Below are 23,763 nucleotides of genomic sequence, written 5' to 3' on the forward strand. Positions count from 1 at the left end.
AGGAAGTAAACTGCCTTGTCTAGCGGACCCCAGAAAAGGGTTGAGGTCAAGGCTGGGGTGGGGTGTCTAAGAAATCCCTGCTGAAACACAAATGCTAGGAAATAAGGAGTAAAGTCAAGCCCTCCTAAAGAGTCATCTCTGCATCTGCATCTAATGCAGCTATTGGAGACATTACATATACAGCAAGCATCACTGATAATATGGCAATACACAATCCTGTAGGGTAGACAACCAAACTGGTGCTCGCGCCCCTGATAAATATAACCATCCTTGTACTGAGAAGGGATTGTGGCCCAAGCCGTGCTGAAATCCAGGAATAGACAAACTCTCTGGTCCAACATCACTTTGCGGAACTAGACCAAGGGTGAATTTTTTCAAAAGTGCCCAAGTGATTTGGGAGCCCTAGTTCCAATGAAGGACTCTCAAGTCACTTTTGAAAATAGGATTTAGACTCCAAGTCATTTAGGCACTCTTGAAAATGTTACCCATGGCCTAGCCCCATGAGCCTGAGCCTATGGGGATGTCAAATCATATCCAAGTGAACCTGACTGGTGAAGAATTTATAGATTAGGGTATCTGAGGTTTCTCCTAATTTTTTATTTTTGGGCTGAGATCAGGATTAATTTAATGGGCTTTTAAGGACTCTTCATATCTTTTCGTCTCCCAGGAAGGTGGCCAGAGGACCAGGAGTATACTAGGGATCTTGAACTTGAAGTTTGAGCCATGGGGGATACAGACTGAGTGATGGGTTTCCCCTTGGTGACTAGAGAAGACAATTCAGTACTCTACCTACAGAAAGACATAAGGGATCTGATTCTGCTCTGTTTCACATGGGTAAATCAGGGGTAACTGTGTTGACGTCAATAAAGTTACAATGGTGTAAAACTGATGAAAGTAGGAGGAGGATGAGGCTCAAACTCTTTCCCTGGAAATTTCGTGGTAATGTTAAGAGAGTCCTTGGCTGTTAAATGAGCTGTAGAGACACTACGTTATTACTCCCTGGATAACATGCTCTGTCCACAGAGCATGCTCCCTATCAAAGACTACATATTTTGAAGGATACTGGTGCCAGAGTGATCCAGTGGTACCTAGCCCTGAAACCCTATTCCTTTCAGTTTCAGCAGTGAGCAGCGAAGGATCACTCAGTGTTGATGCCTGCTTCCAAGAAAAAGGGAACATGGCTTCTGCTGAGTGTGCCCCAAACCATACTCCAATGGGGAGGTGTGCAACAGGGATGTCTATACCTGGATAATGAAGGGATTAAATCCCTTCCCCTGGAGAAGAGATCCTTCCTGGCCATTGGCGCTTCATTAGCTACCAGGATTGAAGGGAAAGGCCTTCAGCTGGGCTTAAGAGACATCTGTATGGAGAGTAAGGGAATATTGAGCGGAAGGGTAGAAATGGGCTTCCTCCCACCTAGTGCGGCAAGGAACACGTGCTCTGAATCCAACTGGGCAGGACTCCTATTCTCTCATCACACTCCCAGATGCAAGGGACAATTTGAATGGCTTAACCAAATCCTGCTAAGAAGGGAACCTTCTGTGGTTATTTCCCCATCCACAAAGATTGTTTCTTTTGGCCCTGTCTAAAGAAAATGACTGACTGTGATTATTTGGCCCCTGCTGTAGATGATGATAATAAATGACCTACTTTTTTCCCCAGAAAGGGAGCCTTAATGAATAGTTTCTTTCCCCTAAAGCAGTGGTTTTCAACCTTTTTTTTTTCATTTGCGGACCCCTAAAAATGTTGAATGGCGGTGCGGACCCCTTTGGAAATCTTAGACACAGTCTGTGGTAGGGTGACCAGATGTCTCGATTTTATAGGGACAATCCTGATTTTTCTTCTATAGGCTCCTATTACCCTCTGTCCCGATTTTTCACATTTGCTGTCTGGTCACCCTAGTCTGTGGATTCTCAGTGGTTTGCAGATCACAGGTTGAAAAGCACTGCTCTAAAGGGAAAAGGTCTTGTTTATGTAAGATACAGCTGTGTTCTCCCCAGCCCCGTCTCTTTTTTAGGATGAGCAACCCCCCACTTTTTTTTTAGGAGTATGGCAATAGCCCTTTTACAGGGTTGTACAGTGATACAGCCTATTTAATCTTTGGCTCCTCTCTGAGAGTGCTAACCAGAGGCTGAGTAAGTTCCAAGGGTGTGTGTGTGTGTGTGTTTGGCAATGTGAGTACTAACTTTCTCTGGGGGATGGACTGAATTAATCCCTTCATCTCATACAGGCCTCTGAATACTTGTCAGATGTTAATAAATTTCAGCCACTGCCAACTTGAATTGGATTGAAACTGGTGACCTAGAGGTGAGAAGATTCGTATCCCTTGAGCCAGGCTGTATATACAATTGTTTAAGCGCACATAAAGAGATGCATGGGGCTAGAGGCAGCTAACGAGTGGAGGATGAGATGTAATGAAAGGGAAGAGACAACATATCAAAGCCAACATCTCCTCCCTTGGAGCAGGTGAAATGCAGGACACAGCTTTTTGTTTCCCTTCCCCTTTCATATCCTTATTTGTTCTTTCTTTGTTGAGCGCTCTAACTGGGCAGGCATCCTGCCTGAATAGCTCCTTTCTCCCTTGCTTGCTGTATCTCCTGCTGCTGCTTCCATCTATGCCCCACTTCCCCATTGTGCCAGAGTGCGTGGTTAAGGAAGAGGACAGACAACGGGAGATGGAGCAAAACAAGATGCACTGGCTTCTCTTTGAGTCTGTCAAAGAACTGTTTCAACGTCTTACATGTCTCTCCCTGGCTTCTATTCTTGCAGGTCCTTTTATTATTATTATTACTCCTTCAACTGTCAGACAAAGGCAAATCCGCCCGCTGCTCCACCAGTCCCTTTCTCTGCCATGTCCAGCTTGAACAGAAATCTTGTTGGCTCATGTGCTTGTATGATCTTGCAAAGGATGCTGCGGTTTCGGCTCAACTTAAGTTTTTGTTAAAAAACAAAAAGACAGACCCTAATGTAGGTAGAAATATTTGAATTAAAAAAAAAAGTTGGCTTTCACTAGAGCATTTCCATGCAGCATGAGAAATCTAACCTGATAAAGCTCATATTTTGCACCAGGCATTTGAAAATGAGGGTGGGATATGGAATTATTTCAGTTTGTTTAGTGGGAGGTGACTTAAGATAAACTATACTGCTGCATTTAGGTTGTATTAAGTCATGTGATGGGCACCTAAAGAACATGATAAGCACCTTCTTTAACATATCTAAATAGGTGAACACAACTAACTGCCTTGGGCTAGGGTAGAAAGCAAAACTGACTAGCAAAAGACTAATGTGCTTTCAGTATCCAAGCCAAGAGAAGTGGAAAAACACCACACATAGTACCCAGGGGGAACAGTTAATTGGATTTTTAAAAAGTTTTCAATAAATTGAGTGGTATGTGTCCATGTGTGTACATTTTTGATATGAGTCTAATGGACCAGATTCTTGATGATGTAAATCACTGTAGCTCCAATTCATAGGACGGCTCATGTATTTTTGGAGGTTGGAACCCTAAAGAAGATAGTAGGAGGCCAGGGGAAACACAAGCTTCTGACAGCCCACTAAGATCCTCCCACGGCAGAAGCCTATAGCACCCAACACCCTTGACCTACACAGAACATCTTTCATCTCCTCACGGTTCAACAACCTCTTTTGCCATAAGGGAGAATAGCAGATCTACCACTAATGCCTTTCTAGTACGATGAGGGGGTGTGGAAAGGCTGACAATCACGAGGGCATGGAGAAGGAATTAGAGAGATTGTTAAGATTAAAATAATTGGACCAGAGCCTCAGCAGCCGTAACTTGGCATAGCTCCTCTTAAGTGCCTAGATGTGTGTGTACGTGTAGGAGAGTTTGTGCATCTGTGAGTGTTTTCTGTTTTGAGGCTGCAGGAAGCCTTCCACTGAGTATGTGAAACGTTTAATAGGTGGAAGCAGAGAAGGGAGAGTAAGGGAGTTTCTTGTCTTCTCTAATATCCTTGTAAATAACTCCATGTACTTTATTGGCCGTCTCACACTCTCCTCAGTGGGGAGGAAGAGAATCAATAATCATTTAAAACTTTGCAGATCAATTAGCTGTGCAATGCAGGTGTGATAGCAGCATTCGGACAGAGCCAGAGCTTGCTGGTTGACTTGGAAGGGGAGCTAGACAGGAGGGAGGGTGGAGTTTCTAGCATTTCAACCATCTTGGAATATTAGAGATAATTACCAGTGGCTGCTCTGGTGAGGACATGGATTTCTTGAAGCACAATGATTGAAGCTGCATGGTGGAACACCCTTACCAGGTCCAACCAATAATTCCTGCTACAGACAGCAAAAATATATCTTCTTTAAAGCAGGGGCTGAATCCAGAGCTCATGCCACACAGGCACAGAAATGCAGTTCTGGTCCTTCTCATAATGTTTCAGTACAGTGAACTCTCAAGTGACCACTCAAAGGACTGATGAGTCAGTCACTGGATTGAGGTGTGTTCTAAAAAAGGGGGAGCAGAATTGTACTCCACAGGATGGATTCTCATTTACACTAAGCCTCCCCCTCCCCCCGCAGCATAAATGGTGTAGGAAAGGCCTAGGAGCATACCTGATGTGTTGGTGGCAGGGCCGTCCTTAGGCATATGCAGCTGCATAGGGCACCATGAAATTTGGGGTACCAAATTGCCCCACATTTCATGGTGCCCTAGGCAGCTGCATGCTGCATACATGGCAGCACCAGCCCTGGTGACCAGCCCTATCCCTCAGCCGGCCCAGCTCAGGCTTTTTTGCCACCCCAAGCGTCGAAGGGGCAAAAAAAAGGCTGCTCTACCACACTGCTTCATTCCTCGGCATCAATTTGGTGGCGGGTCCTTTGCTCTGAGAGGGACTGAGGGAGCCGCTGCCGAATTGCCGCCGAAGACCCGGACGTGCCATCCCTTCCCATTGGCCGCCCCAAGCACCTACTTCGTTTGCTGGTGCCTGGAGCTGGCTCTGCCCAGGGGGATGTGGGGCCCCGACAACTCCCCCCGCCCTGCCTCTTACCCTTCCCCCTGCTCCGCTCCCATTCCACCTCTTCCTGCCGCTGCCGGTGAGTGCGGGGTTATTGGGGGAAGTGGAGCAATCCGGCCCCAGCCCACTCTACTCTGCCAGCTCCCAGCCGTGGCACTCTGCTTCCCACCGCCAGTGAGTGTGGGGAAAGGATCGCCCCCTGCACACACCGGCGGTGGGAAGCGGAGAGATGCGGCCCCAACCATGTCACTTGGGTTGGGGAAAGGACTGCTCCCGGCTCTCACTGGTGGCAGGAAGCAGAGCACCGCGGCTGGGAGCTGGCAGAGTAGAGCGGGCTGGGACCGCTGGGCTGCTCCCCTTCCCGCCCCTGCCAGTGAGTGGGGGATCCCTTCCCCCAAGGGCCCTCCCCTGAGCAACATGGCTGGGGTCGGGGCAAGGGAAATGGAGCGGGCTTCTCCTGGCCCCCCGCTAATCCCCTGGGCCACTCTGGGCCTGTGGGGCCTCCAAAACCACAGCTCCTGCCTCCCAGACCCTGGGCCCCTGCTGTAAAGCCTGCGTTGGAATGGGCAGAGGGGTCAGGGTGCGGTATGTTCAGGGCAGGAAGGAGGTGTGGCCAGAGTAAACTGCACTATGGCTGTTCTCTGCTTCCCACGGGAAGCAGAATATAAATTGGCATGTTCCTGAGGCGTCTCTGATTTACAGTGGGGCCTGGGTAAGCTCCTGGCTGCCGCATGAAAAAGGGACTGCAAAGGTAGCTTAAAGCTTCCTACTGTCCTAAATGCAGAAAAGGAGCAACTGAGAATCTGGCTATTTTTATGGGTAATGGATTCAGAGCTGGCTGTTTAGGCTCGTCTCAAGTACAGCTTTCACTGTATATGGCGCTGCGTCATTGTGAAGATGCTATGTCATGACACTGACATGAAGAAACAAACAGTGCAGCATAACTATTTAATCCTGCTAAACAAATGCAAACATGTGACAGCCCGAAAGCCTCAGGGACAGGGTCATTTGGCACAAGTGTGTCTGGGGGATTGGGTTTGCCAAAGGACAATGGAGAATCTTGGCTTGCGCAAGCCTGATGCTAAACCTTGCTTGGGTCTGGATTTTGTTTTTGGAGTCAGTATCCTGCCTTTTCCACACAATGCCCATGGTCCCCATAACCCTCACCCCCCACTCCACTGACCTCTGTCTTGTGGGAGTGTGAGAAAGCCTGATGGCTGACTCTCATTCACGTTGAAGGGGCTGCCTCAGCTGCTCCTTCTGCTGTAATCTTCTAAGAGCTGGGGGGGAGGGGAAGAGCATTTTTGGCATTTCTCCTCAGAACTCAGGGGCCCTTCATGCCCTGGGGGTCTCAGAAAGAGCCTCCAGAGGTTGCCTGATAGGCCCTGGGACTTCCACCATTCAAAGTGCCTGCATCCCCCTTGCCAATCCACTCACAAGCAACCACCCTCAGGCCCTGGGAGTCCCATCTGCAGTCCTCCTAGCCCCTCTACACAAGCGGCCCTGACAGGTGACCTCTCAGTCAGTTCCTCTCCTCTTCTTCTGCAGGACCGGTCCCCCTCAAGGCCCCACTGGCTAGAGGAGATGCCAGCTAGCCGCTCCATCCCCTTTCACCTGTTGTGGTGAGGGTGGCAAATCAAGGCCACTGTCATCCTCGGTCCAGAATGGGGATTGGATGGTGGTAGGAACTGCAGGGAGCAATACAGAGCTGTTGCCTGCTGCTGCCAATACTGCCTCTAATGAGCTGGTGGCCACAGACACATTACTTGTGAGTGGTTGCTAAGGAAACCACATGTTCGGAACTGGAACCAAAATTGCAGGGACCATTTTGTATTTGGAGCCTTAAATCCAGTCCTCTCAGAGATATGCACGGATCCTGTGGCGATGGCCGGGAACCATGCCATCTAGATTGACAGAAAATGTGGGGCAGAAGCGGGTGGTTGGATCTGATGTGCTGGTTTTATTCCACCTCTAGAAAGCACCCTCATCCCTTGCCAGCGAACATAGTGATCTTGTTGCTAGGCCAACCTCAACAAGGTTGAAGCTTGTCGTCGTTTGTATTACAGTAGCACCTAGCGGCCCCAACCAAGATTAAGGCCCCATTGTGCTAGGCATGGGACAGACACATGGTAAGAGACTGCCCCTACCCCAAAAGCTGACAGTGAAAATCGACAAGACAAAGGGTGAAAAGAACATCTGATGGATGGGGAACAGAGGCACAGACAGATTAAGTGACTTAGGCTTGTCTAAACAGACACTTTGCCACAAGATGGGGTGTCAATCTATCCCCACTAGCCTACCACACACCAGCTGTCTGTGTGGGCCGTGCTGCTCACTAAAAGTTCCCTAATGCATTTTGATCTACCCTGCTTTGAAATGGGAGTAGATTAAAGTACATGAGAGAACTTTTAGTTCATGACAGTAGGGTCCACAAAGACATTTAGGCAGCATCTGTGCTACAAGCTAGGGGTGTGATTCTCAGCTCATGTACACATACCTGGGCTAGCTCGATGAGAGGTTGTGAGGGTGTAAATAGCAGTGTAGCTGTGGTTGCACAGGTCGGGGCAGCAGAGGAATGGCTGAGCTGTGCTGAGTACGTACCTACCAGTTCGGGACGGGTTTGTCCTTGGCACAGCCCAGCCACACTTCTGCTGCCACTACCTATGCTGCTGTTTTTAGAACACTAACTCAATGAAAGCTTGTGCAAACTGCGAAACACTCCCCTAGCTCCATGTGTAGATGTAGCCTGAGGCTAAGTTTATGCCACTAGCTTGGGGTGCGAGTTCCCTGCTCATATACACATGCTTGCGTTAGCTCTCATCGAACGAGTGCGCTAAAAATAGTAGCGTAGCTGCAGTAGCGTGGGCAGTGGTGAATGGTAGCATGGGCTAGCCACCCTGGGCTCAGGGCTGATTTATCCTGGGGATGGGAAGCCCACGCAGCCACTTGACCCTGCCCATGCTACTATTTTTAGCGTGCTAGCCCAATGACAGCTAGTATGAGAGTGTCTATGACAGCTTGGAATTACACCTCTAGCTTCCAGTGTAGACATGGCCTTAGTGTGCAGCCTGCCAGTGGGGGATAGATGTACTTCTCAGCTTGCTGCAAACTAAGTGTTCATGTAGACAAGCCCCTACTCAAGGTCCCACAGGGAGTCAGTAGCAGAGCTGACACTTGACCCCACATCTTCTGAGTCTAAATCCAGTGCAAATACCAGAAGACCAACCTTCCTCAAGTGTTGATGCAGTTCTGGCCTGAACACTTTCATAAACCCCCTTGTGTGCCCTTTCTTCTCCCTGCACTGTCCTCATGCTTCCCTGTAGTAGCCCGAAACTAGAAATACCAAAATAACTAATGGATGGGCTGCTCTTATGAATATCTGTGACCTGTTCACATCTGGGCAGCAGTGGAAATTTTGTGGGAGAAGATTTCCCACTCCAAAGAGGTTCAGATTTGGAGAAGTTGATGAACTCTGAATGCTTATCTAAATGGAATCACTGTACTTTTTTGAGGTTTCCTCCCCGCTGCTCAGTAGAGAGCAAGGGCCCTCTTGATGAAATGAAAGAGCAGTTAATTTAGAAATGATAAAAAAGAAATACAACTTCACACAGGATGTAGCTGATTTGTGGAATTTGCTCTATGCCCTCCTGCCAAGTACTGGGACTGAATTTTTAAGTGCTGGATAATGTTATAACCACTAACGATAAGAGGTTGCTTTGTCAGCTGACATACCAATCAATATATAGTCAGATTTCATGTTTCAGGGTGCAAGCTGGTCACCTCTGAGGGCCAGAAAAAAATCCCCTAGACAAACAGCATAATGTAACTTGCTGAGTGGATTATGGGGCATTTTTGCCTTTCTTTAAACCATCAGAGATTGGTCGTATCAGGATACTTGACGAAATGGACTACTGGTCTGATCTGGTATGGTAGGGGTATGACAGAGTGCAAGGTGCAATCAGGTGAACCTGCACTCTGATCATTCTGATATTAATTAGTTCCCCTGGAGAAAGCGGATGAGGCTAATTAGTCAATCAGGATGGCTGTCTAAGATAATTATCCTATCAGTCCAGGGCAGATAAGAAGAGGTACAGGAAGGAAGGAAGGGTGGGGGGAGAAAATACCCCCCAGGGCTAGCTGACCCTAGCCACACAGAGGTTCAGAGCAGAGAGACTGCTGTTCCCCTCAGGCAGTGGTGAGAGGGCCAAAAGCTACGTTAACATTGCAAATAGATTGTTGCAATGTTAACATTGCAAAATAAGATTGCACAAGGATTGTTGTATTGGAGGGGTGGAGGAAACACATAATAAAAGGACATGGTGACGGCACAACCACGGGACTCAGTGCAATGTTTGCAGGAAGAAGGCAAGAGAGGAGCCATGCCCCGTGACAAGGAGGTAGGATTCTGGCCTGGTAGCATGATCTGGTGTGAACAGGATAGCTGACTAAATGGACCAGGGGTCTAATCCAGGTAGTCACTTATATATTTACACCTATAGCATAATACCCCTTGTGATTTGGTCCAAACTTTGTAGATTGGACTGTAGCCACTTCTGCTGAATTATGGCTCTAGCTATGTATTCTATTATTTTTCTGGTCTCCTTCCTCTGAAGCATCAGAGATGGCCACAGCTGGAAATGGGACACTGGATGAGGTAGGTCAATGTCTCAGGTGGCACTGAGCATTCTGTCTCTCAGGTACTTGGCTGGCTGGTTCTTCTTCACATGCTCAGGGTCTAACCGATGGCCATATGTTGGGTTGGGAAGGAATTTTTCCTCAGGTCAGATTGGCAGGAACCTTGGGGGCTTTTGCTTTCCTCTGTGGTATATGGGTGCAGTTCAGTTGCCAGGATCATCTGGGTATCTCTCACTTAATCATTTCCCTGCCATTCCTGGGGCCTTGGCCACTGGTGCACCTGTATACCTCCTGTTCTCTGCCTGTGGCACATCATATCATAGTCTCCTGTGGGCTGTAATACTTTGTACATGCTGGGTAATACTGGTGGCCTGTGATATACCAGAGGTCAGACTAGATGATCTGGTGGTCCCTTCTAGTCTTAAACTCTGTGACTAATCAAAGGATTATTCATTTCCCTATGGTTTAATACTGTGTGTTCTATGGAGCAAGGCATACCAGTAGGGGAGGAAATATCATTATCCTACCCCAAGACAGATATCGAGGATTATAGGGTGTTTTGTGTCTCCTCTGTTGCAGTATGTCTGGAGTGATTCCTTGCAAACCCCTTAGAACCAGGAATTGAAAATTACTTACAATTTTCAGTCTTCTGAATTGGCTTTAATAGGAATCTGCTTTGGTCGAGCTCCAGAGGGACTCCTTGGTGCACAAGGTGTTATAGCAATCCCAATCACCTGGGCAGTGGTTGATTTTTGGGGCCTTGCAGCAGGTCAGTTTCTGTTGTTGCAGAGAAATTGTTGTCATGGAGTCAGATCTGGTGTAATCTGTTTTATACCATTTGTGTATTCTAACCAACATGATGCATGTGAGTCCTATTGCTCTTAAACTGAGAGACACACAACTGTGCACAGAGGCAACTCTGGTTCCCCAGCTCAGTCACTCTGAACAGCCAGTACGTACAGCTGCCACCATTGCTGACTCTCTATCCTCCCAGTTGTCACAGAACGTCCCTTCCTGGCTGCCCTATCACCTCCAGGGACCAGAAGAGCAGCGGCAAAATTCATTACCCTGCCCATGGCTCGCGCAGTACTGCTCAATACATGACAATATACAGCCTATCAGAACCTGCTGATTACTGAGCATTCTGGACTCTAGCTTTCCTATGACAATAATAAGAACATTCAGCCACTCAGAACATCTCATTCACTGAAGATTCCAAACTCTACAGTTTGAGGCTTTCTATTGGGAACCATTCTGTCATCAAATGAGATGGGAAGAAGTTGGAATCGCTGCTAACTAAGATCAATAGGGAAAAGTGTCGTGAGGAAATGCCACAAGTCCAGGCATTCCAACATTCCTTTGTGCGTGCCTGAAGAAGAGCTTTGTGTAAGCTCGAAAGCTTGTCTCTCTCACCAACAGAAGTTGGTCCAATAAAAGCTATTACCTCACCCACCTTTTCTCTTGTGTGTGTGAGACAGAGACTGAGTAAGACTCTGTCCCACATCTTATTCTCTATAAGGAGTCACAATACTCTTGTCAGTCATACTACACTACTCTCCATAGCAACCCAACAGGATGTCCCAAGTAGACAGCTCACAATTCTGTGATACAGCATATAGTTCTATGTACAGGAATTATTGTATTTTTCAAAACTAAATATAATAATTAAATACAGAGAGAAGAACAAGCGGAAGCCTTTGTCTCAAGGCTAGCCTGAGGCCGTGGTGAGTTGGGGGTAGGGATAAGCAGGAGTAAACGAATGTTTAAACAACAATGATCCTGTTTTGATTTCAGCTCTGCTATAACAAACAGGCCTGAGAAATATAGAAAAATTAATTATAAGACTTTGAATTTCTATGACATTTTCCATCAGGAACAATAAACATCCCACCATGACGGTGGTGAATAGGTATATGGTGGGGTCTCCTTTTTAAAGACAGAAGAGGCCTGGTGGCCTCTATTTTGATGATGCTCTTTTTGCACCCACAGCATCTGTGGTAACTTGGGCTGAGACTTGCCTAAAAATATAGTTCTGAATGACTTGCCCCAGGTCACAAAGAAGTTTTGTGGTGGTGCCAAATACAAAAGTAGCCTAGGCTCCTGACTCCCACTACTGTACTTAAACTACAATGCCTACTTTCTTCTCTAGGAGTCCTAGAGTTTAAGGTTAGAATCTAATGTAATCTGACCTCCTGTGTATTACAGGTCACCAACCCCCTCAACAATCACACATTAAGCCCAACAACTGAGGTGAGGAAAACGGATGATACTGGAAATGGGAGAGACAAGATTGGGGACCTGATTCATCATTGCCCTAGGGCTAGTCAGGCTGCTGCAAAGTGACTGTAGGGCAGGTGTAAGCTTCCTCCTGAGGAAAGGGGCCTGTTTGCTGTGCAAAGAGCCAACTCTGCATGGCCACTGTAGGAGCCCCTGGTGCAGGAGGAGGCATGGCTAGGGTGGGGCCATTGAAACAGGGCTGGGGGCTGCCCTAGCCAATGCAGAGAGTCAAACTGGCCCCCGGCAGCCTTAGAATAGAAGTGGCACAAGCTCCTTTCCACTCTCCCTGGGCTGGCACCTGCACCAGTGCAGGGATGACTCTGTCCCTAAGTGTCTTCCAAAAGTTTGACTAATGCCTCCTTGCCTGTAAAGTGAATAAATGTAATCTACACGCTCCTTGTGTGAATTATATTAATGACACCACCAGCCAGGATGCCTGCAACAGGGAGCTAAAAAGTATGGGCCTCTACTGCCTGAACGAAAAGTCCCATCTCTTAGCTTGAAGCCAGTAGCAAAATCATAAACATCAGTGAGTTCCTGCCACTAGAGGGGGACAGACAGCCACTCTGTGTAAGTGAGTATTACATAAAGAAAACCCCCAAACAGAAATAAGACAGAATATTGATCTCCTCCCTTCACTAAGTCAGATGCTATATTGCTTAGTATGGGGTTCTGTAGACCTGGAAGACAACTGATCTGCTGCAACTGCATTAATTCTTGGTTGATCCCCGGTCTCTACCACACAAAGAGCCTGAAATTGAGGCAGTCTCAATTCCAGGCTACAGCACTGAGTTGCTTTTGTCTGTGAGGGAGCCATCACTTCTGCCTGCCTAGGGAATCTAGAGAAGCTGAGAGAAGTGAGCTTGTGAGAAATCTCCCCCATCCCCTGGGGTTTCTCCTGCCATTTTTGAGGCAAATGGCTTGTTAAACTATAGTGATCAGCTCCAATTGATCCAGCCGCTGAGGCCGCAGCTGCTGAGGCCTGAGCTGCTGGAGCACCTCTCCACAAAGAGAGAGACATGCTATGCTCCCAGGAGTAAGAGGAAAACTCCCAGCTTAACCTAATACAATTTCTGCCTGGTTCTTCCCTGAGAGGGAAGGTGTTTGGGGGATCACAAAGGGGATAAGTGATGCTGCCTTTGAGGGAAATGGATACATGGTAACTCGCTTTGGATCTTGAGCCATCTCTGTATAATGCTCTCCCTCCACCGAGACCCTTCAGACCTCCCCCAGCCCCAAAGCATGGCTCCCAAGGGAGTTAGGGTGCAATTGGCTATTACCCCTGGCTGCAACATATGCATTTGTGATACAACATCCCCATTTGAGGGGGTTAACGTTATGACACTACTGCTAGTTCCAGCAACAATGACTTCAGAGCAGATTTTCTGTGGGAAGCCATCTGTCAGCTGGAGAGCATGCTGTGTCGACTCAGCCGCTCCACCCTCAGCTCAGCTCTACAAAACTGCAGATCCGTGACCCTGTAGAGCTACAGTGGGGATTGTGCAATGGAGTCTCTGTTCTCCATGTCTGAGGGGATTTTGTGCCACCTTTTATTTTCTTATACTGCACTTAGCAATGGCTAACATTCGGCCCACAGCTGGGAGAGATGGATGAGAAGCAACTGCAAGGACAGGCTTGAAGTCAGAGATTGCAATGATGACCTCTTCATCTATAACCCAATCCCTTAATTAGCCCTCTGGTGCTAATACCAACGCTTGCTCTCTAGCCATATCTCTAGTCACTGGTGGCTCTAATTTAAAATTTTAGGTGGGGGCAGTGTAAGCCAAATACAGCTGGGAATCTTGGGGGCTGTGTTCCTCTGTGGAAACTTTTGAAGTCTAGATGGGAAAATGCATTATTCTTGGGCATGTTAGAAAGCAATGGGGGCAATTTCAAGTTTGTATTTTTAATCTTTCTGAGCAGGGTGGTGTCCTAACAGCAGAACCTCCGTTGTTTCTGTCGCCTTGCCCGGAAACTTACCTATAGTGGAAATAACTAGCCCCCTCCCTTGTCCAGAACCATAACCCTATCGTTTTTTTACAGTCTCCTCTCTCTCCCTGATCAACAGCTACATGTGGTCAGGAAACGGGGAGAAGGAGAAAAATTGTGACACTTTGAAAATATTCCTTTTTGGTTTTTTTCAGACACGTTTTCGTGAAATTTTCCATCCACCTCTACCAGCAACTCAAGTCAGATTTATCGTAGGAGAAAATGTCCCTCTATATGTTATTGTCCTCTCTTTCCTCCACCATCCCCCCTCTTCTCTGAGTGCTGAGCTGGCGAAGCACTCGAGCATTTGGCCAATTGAAATGCTGGGTTGATTAAGCACTAAGGAGCATTGTGCCAGGCAGAAAGCCGGACTGGCTTGAACAATTGTAGCCCTCTCGTTTGGAGGCGAGGTTGCCCCCTCCTCCTGCTGCTGTTGTAATAAAAATGCATGAAATTGCTCAAGACTAATTATTACCTGCACAGACAACTAGCCTCTGCTGTTTGATTTGAGGATGAAGATGCGTGTGTACGTGTGGGGGGAGGCACTGTTAATTGAGATTTAAACTGAGACTGAGACTTTTAAAAACCTATCTTATTTTATTCTATTCATATTTACACAATGCACTAATGCTTTGGTTGGTGTGGATCTCATCGCTTCGCCCCAGTGGAAATGGATATTTCCTATCTCAGACATTGAGGTAGAACAACCTGGGGGACGTTTGGCTGTACAGTCCTGTAGTTTAAGATGTCTGACCCGTAATACCTGAATGTGTCTCAAATCATCAAGGTTAGGATGGCAAGGACTTGTTCAGTTCTGTCACTCCTCCCCCTCCCATGTGTCAGTACAATCCTAAACAAGTCCTTTTCCTCCTTGATATATACACCCTTTAAATGCTAGCAGATTTATTATCTTCCATCTCTTAGGTGTCACTTAGCCAAGTGATACATTTTTTAGCTCTTTCAATATTTTCTCAAGTCAGGGTCTGTGCACTCTATAGCTAGGGCCCTACCAAATTCATGGTCCATTTTGGTCAATTTCACAGTCACAGGATTTTAAAAATCATAAAATTCTTGGTTTCAGATATTTAAATCTGAAATGTCACAGTATTGTAGCTGTGGGGGTCCCGACCCAAAATGGGTCCATGGGGGGGTCACAAAGTTATAGTGTGTGTGCGGGGGGGGTCATGGTATTGCCACCCATACTTCTGTACTGCTGCCTTCTTTACAGGTTGGCAGCCAGAGAGCAGCTGCTGGCTGGGTGCCCAGCTCTGAAGGCAGCACCACTGCCAGCAGCAGCGGAGAAGTAAGGGTGGCAATACCATACTATACCACCCTCACTTCTGCATTGCTGCTGGCAGCAACTCTGCCTTCAGAACTGGGCTCCCAGCCAGCAGCCATGGAGCTTCCTGAAGCTGGGGGAGATTCCCAGAGATGGGTCTGACCTGACGTCAGGAGCAGCCCGTGCAGAGGAAGAAGAAGTCCTGTCCCACCCCAGCCCATCCAGGACTAGCAGCTGGAGCCCCAGTCATAGTAGGAGCTCCTGCTTGGGGTGCCCTCAGCCCTGCCCCTCCCTGACTCCAGACCCATTACTTGGGCATTAAAGGGGCTTTGGGCTGGCTGTGTGAGTGAATGGGGCAGGTGACCAAGGGCCCTGGGTGGTCACCCACTCACCCACCTGTAAGGCCAGCCCTGCCTCTGCAAATATTGATGCCCCCCCATACCATGCCACCCTCAATTCTGTGCTGCAGCTGGTGGCGATGCTGCCTTCAGAACTGGGCTCCCGGCCAGCAGCCGCCACTCTCCAGCCACATAACTCTGTGAAATCTGGTCTCCCCTACAATAGCCAGATTTCATGGGGGAGATCAGATTTCACGGTCCGTGACACATTTTTCACGGCCGTGAATTTGGAAGGGCCCTATCTATGGCTAAATCCCTCAGTTCTATGAGTCTTTGGTAGAAATTATGGAAATTCTGTAGCAGCTTTAGATAAATTTATGAAAAGGAGGATTTTATTGAATTTAATATGAAGATGAATAATACAATCAGGATAGCTCCCTGTGTTGTTTTTATATTAAATTTATTTTAAGATTTATCTCTAGTTTCAGTGTTCAATATGCAATACATTGTCATCTTCAGGTTTCAGAGTTAATAGTCCATTACAATGAAATGTCTAAGAGCTATTTGTTCAGGCTGTCTTCAAACTCAGATGTCACTGCATTAGTTTACATTTGGGTCACATTTTCATGTTTTTCCCCCCATAACCATCAAGGCTAGAAATGTATCTTTTTAAAGAAAGATGAGATTTTTGTGGCAAAGAGTGAATTCTGACTAGTTCCAGCCACAGAATACATGGGACACAAATAAGGACTTTGGTTATTTTTGGTTGTTCTCTGACTTGCTTTCAAGTTGCTATTATTTTTCTGCTTTTTTGAGATGCTCAGAAATGCATGCAGTGTTCTAGGAGTGGTGTTAACACTACTTTTAAAAATGGAGAGAGAATTTGGTGGGACAACTGTTGTTTAAATACCATAGCTCAGTGGCTCTCAACTGCTTTCCAGATTATTGTACCCCTTTCAGGAGTCTGATTTTGTCTTGTGTACCCCCAAGTTTCACCTCACTTAAAAACTACTTTCTTACAAGATCAGACATAAAAATACAAAAGTGTCACAGCTACACTATTACTGAAAATTTTCTGACTTTTTCATTTTTACCATATAATTATAAACTAAATTGGAATATAAAAATTGTACTTACAGCTCAGTGAATAGTTTATAGAGGGGTATAAACAAGTCATTGTCTGTATGAAATTTTAGTTTGTACTGACTTTGCTAATGCTTTTTATGTAGTCTGTTGTAAAACTAGGCAAATATCTAGATGAGTTGATATCTAGATGAGTACCATACCCTGGAAGACCTCTGCGTACCTTGAGGGGTATGCATACTCCTGGTTGAGAACCACTGCCATCGCTTACAGAGGGTTAAGGGACAACACAAGATCAGGTCTGGAAAGTGAACCAAGCAGGTTACGGCTGAGTACTGGGATAGGCTTTTCTTTCCAGTGTTGCTCAGCTATGGAATATTCTGCTAAAGGAGACACAGTGGAAGCAGATAATCAAAAACATTCTTAAGAAAAGAATGGATGGATGATTTAGCTGGGACCTCTGCTGAAAAGCAGCTTTGCCTGCCAGACAGTAGGAGGATGGTTTTGGTAGAGATCTGCTCTTCACTCTATTCTAAATTTGTGTATGTCCTGAGGTAAAGTTTTAGGGCATTTATTGGTTTACTGTGTGCAATGGATTTCCTCTGACCTAAAACACCTGTTTATCTCCTTTAGGACCTCTGTTCCAATTCTTCAGGCTTGCTGGGAAGAGGCAAGGCCAGTGCTTCATTCCTAAAACTAGCTGTGGATGGTCCACCTTATTGTCACATGAATCTCTGCTGAACTCCAACATTTAATTCTACCATTTTTTAGGGGCTCAGTCCTATGCCATTGAAGTCAATGGGAGTTTTACCTTGATTTTAAAGGGCATAGATCAGTCCATAAATGAAACTACTATGGAAATGTTTCCTTCATTCCTTTCCAACATGGATTGGGGAAAAGCAGGGATGTAAAATTACACTGGACAAATTGCAAGTCTGATGTATTGTGAACTACCCTAACGGGAAACACTTTCACTGCGCCATTGGCTAACTGGGATTTGTAGAAAAGGTCTTTCTAAAGATCACTTTTTGAGGTTTTAAAATTGATTCATTTTAATTTTTCTTTCATGCAAAGGCCTGAGCATGGTAAGAAAGGCAACCTAATACCAGTGGAGGGATAAGAAAAACACCACCAATAGAAATAGCATTAATTCTGTCCCTGTGACCTCATCTACACTGAACCCATTCATCCTTCTCTTCCAGGATTACTTCTAATATTCCAAACCCCTAAGCAGCTTCAAATAGCCACCATCAAAAAGAAAAGAAAACAACCAACATAAAATATTTTCTTTCCCTCCCTCTTGGTATTTGCCCAGCTCTGTTGTTAACAATAATAATCCTTGAACCTTGTTGTAACACAGAGGTTCTTTGGCAAAGGGTCCCTGTTCTTAGAAAACATCTCTCACCCTGGACCTGACAAACTCACTGCACCAAACACATATCTTGCAGGATATTTATCCATAAAGAGTAACATGTACAGCATCTACAGAAAGCTCGTAACTTGTTGAGATTCATAATCCTTGTGAGATGTATGTACAGGTAGTATTTAAGGAATAATTTATTTATATTGAAAGTATACTTTATGAACTCAGAGTAAAAATTAGTCACCAGGTGTAATGTGCTTACCCATTCAAGCATGAGGGCATTACCCCTCCCTAGTCAGAAGGCAAGGTAATGCAAGGTACGATTGTATATCCTTGCAACATCCCAGAAATCATCAAAGACAATTCCAAATGACCAAAACCACTCACAGGTGAAATGGAACATTATAGCAGGCAGGAGATGGCCCTGACTATGAATAAAGACAAAAGATTGTTTCAGTATAACAGAGTGTAGGGAAATGCCCTCTGTATTCATTCACTGAGGAAACCCCTTAAGAAGCAGGGGGCTTTCATGAACATTTGGATTCTGGCTCTGCAACAGACTGAACTTTGTGAGGAAAGGTAACTACTGATAAGTGTAGACCTGGGTTCACATGATTTGTTTGGTGCTGTAACCATTTGCTTCCATCACTTTCTCTCACTTCCAGTTATTTTATTTAAGAAAAAATAAATACGTTACTTTCATTTTATGGTAAGCACTCACAAGTGCTGTGGGTTACAGGAGTGGTGGTTTAAGTTAAAACTGGTAAATTGGGGTACATGGGGTGCAGAGGACCTGAAATTTCTGACGGCAGCCATTGTCAGGGACTGGATATCACAGGGGAATGATGTGCAAGGACTGGGGATTTGAGTGCATCTATTGTTACCCAGAAAGGCAAAGTTAGGGCTGGCATAACCCAGAGAAAAGGGTGCTTGGGTGGCTGAAAGGCAGGTGATGCCAAAGAGCTGACATCCAGCTTCCACAAGAAAGCCACCCTCTTGCAGGAGGCAGGAGATAACAAGGTGGCTCACAGTCCTTGGTGTCCTGAGAACTGTCACACCTGCCCGAAACACAAAAAAAAGAGGTGTATAGCCTATCTCCCCTCTTCCCCCTCTCGTTGGAGTTGGCCATGAACTTGGTTTTTTATTTTCTTTGACCCCTTCTTGTTTTTTCTCTCTCTTTTTCATTCTGTTCTAGGATGAGTCATCCATGTTCTTCCAGTTTGGCCCATCAATAGAACAGCAAGCCTCTGTCATGCTCAACATCATGGAAGAATATGACTGGTACATCTTCTCCATTGTCACTACCTACTTCCCTGGCTACCAGGACTTTGTCAACAAGATCCGCAGCACCATTGAGAACAGCTTTGTGGGCTGGGAGCTGGAGGAGGTCCTCTTGCTGGACATGTCCCTGGATGATGGAGACTCAAAGATCCAGAACCAGCTCAAGAAGCTCCAGAGCCCTGTCATACTCCTCTACTGCACCAAGGAAGAGGCCACCTACATCTTTGAGGTGGCCAACTCTGTGGGTCTGACAGGCTATGCTTACACATGGATCGTGCCCAGCCTGGTGGCAGGGGATACAGACACAGTGCCATCTGAATTCCCCACTGGCCTCATCTCTGTGTCGTACGATGAGTGGGACTATGGCCTTCCTGCCAGGGTGAGGGATGGGATAGCCATAATCACCACGGCTGCTTCTGACATGCTGTCTGAGCACAGCTTCATCCCTGAGCCCAAGAGCAGCTGTTACAACACCCAAGAGAAACGGATCTACCAGTCCAACATGTTGAACAGGTAAGGGGAATGGGTGCAAAGTGGGGGTCACAAGCAGGCATCTGAAAAACCCTTCTGAAGTTTGTGGCATTTAGGAGACCAGTAGGGAGAGCAACCCAAGATTGTATTAATTGGAAGCTGAGCAAATGGAAGGCTTTTAATGGTCTGGCCAGTTCTGAGGTGTTTCATGTCCTTTCATGCTGCCACTTCAACAGCTCTTGGTGGTGCTGGTATGAAAGTCAATACAGAACAGGAGCCAGAGCACCCAGGAGGTGGACGAACAGTGACTGCATAGTGCAAAAGTCTGTGTGCACGTTTCCAAGGATGAAAGATTCCATGTGTGAGTGACAAGAATGGATCCTATGGTTCTTAACAGTGTCTTTGCATAAAAGAGTATATAACGCACACCCACTCAGGGTGCTGCTCTGTCCCCTTCTAATAATGGCTGGGGAACGCATAAAGGCTGATAAAACCTTGTCTAACAGACTTGGGTCTTCTAGTCCAACCTCTGGAGGCTCATGTATTTAGACCCAGAAGGTCCTGGGTTTGACCTCCCCTCCACTGCCAGCAATGCACAGTGGCCTGGGTAATGGGTATTTCTATTAGGTATTTATATGGCCCCCATTACTGTAGTTTCTGAGTGCCTCACAATCTTGAATGTATTCATCCTACCCATACCCTTGTGAGGTAGGGAAGTATTATCCCCATTTACAAATGGGAAGGGCATAGAGAGGGGCTATATGACTTGCCTCAGGTCATTCAGGATGTCTGTGGTGGAGCAGGGTGTTGAATCTCAGTCTCCTGAATCCCCAGGCTAGTACCCATAGCACTGAATTTCCTTCCTCTTCCCATCTCTGCCCCCCAGAGCGTCAGTATGTTATACCAATCCAGGGAAGGAAACCTGAATTGGGAAGTGACGCAAAATCCTCATCTGGCTTAATGGATCCTGGGGGGTTGGGTTGTCATGCTCTAGTGCAGGGGTAGGTAACCTATGGCACAGGTGCCAAAGGCAGCACGTGAGCTGATTTTCAGTGGCACTCACCCTGCCCAGGTGCTGGCCACTGATCCAGGGGGCTCTGCATTTTAATTTAATTTTAAATGAAGCTTCTTAAACATTTTAAAAACCTTATTTACTTTACATAGCACAATAGTTCAGTTATATATTATAGACTTATAGAAAGAGACCTTCTAAAAATGTTAACATGTATTACTGGCACGCAAAACCTAAAGTTAGAGCGAATAAATGAAGACTCGGCACACCACTTCTGAAAGGTTGCTGACCCCTGCTCTCATGACTTGCTGCTCGGTCTGTGCATATAGACATCCTTGGGTAGGTTGGTCCTATTACTGCTGGTGGACAAGGGTGGGAGGAATCCAGCTTATACTCTCCAAAGGGGGTCTCCACAAAGTGCATGTATTTTTGTCATTTGCCTTGATGTAAATATCATGGCACAGTGCAAATACGGTAGGTCAATCAAGTGTTGTCCCTGGGTGGTCTGCATGCTCTGATTCATCAGGTACAATTTGTACCAGATGTCAAAGTCTGCACAGAGCAGGTTTGTAGTGTGTTTCTCGGACAATCAGGGCTTGATTTTTCAGAGGTGATGAACATTTACAGATCCATTTAGCTATAGTGTGTGCTTCTGAAAAATCTGGCCCTTACTGACTATGGCAGATACTTCATTGTAATTGTTGGTCAAATTGCATGCCACTTACCCAAAGCCTTTTAGTTGTGCCACAATTCCTAGTTCACACTGGTAAAGAACCACTTACTGACATCCCTTAAGCCCCTGCATTCGGATCATAATAGGATCAAATGGAAATAGGACAGGAGCCTCCTTGTTCATGTGTAAAGAGGAATGGAGGGTCTTCTCCAGTTAGTTCAGATAGAAGGATAAGAAAGGAAGTTTCCTTACTGGACAGTATCATTGAATCATAGAAAAAAATCAAGAGAGAAAAGATCTCCCTTCACATGCTGATCACCCCTGCAGCCATTCTCCATGTCAACATAGGATTGTTTCCTTCGCTGCTTTGCCCAGTGCAGTTTTCTATTGCCCAAGTAATGGGATCTTAAGGAAAAAGCCTTCTCTCTGTCCCCCTATTTTTTTTTAACTATTCTTCCATTTCCTAATCCCCCTTTGTCTGCACACTCCTTGACTTCCTCTTCTTAATCTCTTCCAGTCTGGTTTCTGCCTGCTCTGCTCCCCTGAAAACTACCTTGACTATGGTCATTAGCAGCCTCCTTCCTTTCTCAGTCTTCTCTATTCTTCTGTATTTCTTCTCTATTCTTCTTCTGAGTGATGCAGTAGGGAAAGTTTTAAATCTAATGCATACAAAGTTACCAACCACAGCATTAAGGTAAAGCTTCTTGGTCGACATTTTCAAGTGACTAGTGATTTTTGGTTCCCAACTGGATTCACCTTAAAGAGGCCTGATTTTCAGAAATTGATGAGCCCCAGCCTTTGGAAAATCAATTATCTTTAATATGTATCAAGTTGGACAACCCAAAATGGTGGCAGCTAAAATCACTAGTCACAGATGAAAATGCAAACCTCTTCTTCTGGCCTTCAATGTGACTAGTGATTTTAGCTGCCGCTGTTTTTGTCTAGTATCAGAGGGGTAGCCATGTTAGTCTGGATCTGTAAAAGCAGCAAAGAGTCCCGTGGCACCTTATAGACTAACAGGACTCTTTGCTGTTTTTGTCTAGTGTTCTCTTACAGCTGATACATACTCTGCTAATTTTGATATCCTATTCTTCCATTTCTCCCACAATCATCTCCAGACTCTGTTTTATGCTTCAATATTTTGGTGCCCTCTTTGAGACACTGTCAAAAAGCCTGATTTTCAGAGGGAGGGTGCAAGCTCAGCCTTTCCTTAAAATTGGCCCCCTTTATGGTGTCTTAAGTTAGGCACCTAAGACCTTGAAGTCACTTTTTAAAATCTTGGCCATAAATATCTGAAGGTACCATATGCTTTTGTTGCCTCAACTCAAAAGATATGTGAATGTGCGAAAAAAGGAGGCGAGAGACCTTGTATGCCCCCCAATTCTCACACACTTAGGGCCTGATCCAAAGTACACTGAAGTCAGTGGAAGTCCTCCCATTACTTCAATGGGCTTTGGTTCAGGCCTTTACATTTTACTGCCTTCAACCCGACTTACCAGGCACTAAACTTTGAGCACATGCTTAACAGCTTTGTTTAGCTGGGTCCCTAAAGTCTACCAACCTGTTCATTTTTCATGGGTACCAGATAGTAAATAAAACTGTATTTTTCTAGTTGCTTTCATCTCAATGGATCCTATAGTATTTATACACTATATACAATGCAATATATAGGAGCAATATATGAATGGATTTAAAAGGTCAGAAATGCTTGGGATTGGACTGCAGTTTCCAGAACACTATCTGCAGGGTGTCAGTGGACCCCTGCAGTACTATATGAAGCCATCTACAGCTTGCAGTTACCCTCAGTATGCCTAGGCAGAGTGGAGAAATATATATACATGAGCATGATGGGTGGGGGTTATCTACAAACTTTGCATGATCTGCTAATATACCAGGGATCAAATGATAGCCATGGAGTTAGTATTTCAGAAATTGCTGTCTAATCCAAAATAGGTCCCAATTGTTTCAAATCCATAGCTGGGAGGTAACACGATGAAGGAATTTTCCCATTCTATCCTAGAAAGAATGACGCATCAAGCTAAACAAAAGTTTAATTTAGTTCATCTTAAGCACATTATGAATTAAGGCTGTGAATTAGTCATTTCCCAGGGTCTGTGCTTGAATCCTGACCACTGCTAGCCAATCTATTTTTGGGATGTACATGTAGCTCGGGATGCAGCCAAAATCAAGTAAGCTCTGTTTCTGTTGGCTCCATTAGTAGTCAATAGAATGGGGCAAATAACGGGGAAAAGGTATCTGAACAGTTTAGAGAATTAGAAACAGTATTTTGGTTCATCATGTTCTCTCACCCCCTTTAAGTTCACTGTTGCAAACATTTGTGCAAGCAAAATTTTGTGTGAATGAATGTCCATATGCAGAGTGCATCAGA

General features: G+C 45.7%; 1 protein-coding gene across 3 annotated transcripts in view; it reads left to right on the forward strand.

Annotated features, from left to right (window-relative positions):
• Positions 1-23,763, forward strand: part of GRIN2B (glutamate ionotropic receptor NMDA type subunit 2B) — a 282,372-nt gene that overhangs the window by 102,095 nt on the left and 156,514 nt on the right. For 2 of the 3 annotated variants that reach the window (XM_039492763.1, XM_039492780.1), the window contains one exon: positions 19,133-19,731. In XM_039492763.1, coding sequence (XP_039348697.1) covers positions 19,133-19,731 — 599 coding nt within the window. Of the gene's footprint in view, positions 1-11,169; positions 11,333-19,132; positions 19,732-23,763 lie in introns of those variants that run through there. The other variant, XM_039492773.1, reaches the window with a different exon arrangement.

The sequence above is a fragment of the Mauremys reevesii genome, linkage group 1 (assembly GCF_016161935.1).
Source record: "Mauremys reevesii isolate NIE-2019 linkage group 1, ASM1616193v1, whole genome shotgun sequence".
Taxonomy (NCBI): Eukaryota; Metazoa; Chordata; order Testudines; family Geoemydidae; genus Mauremys; species Mauremys reevesii.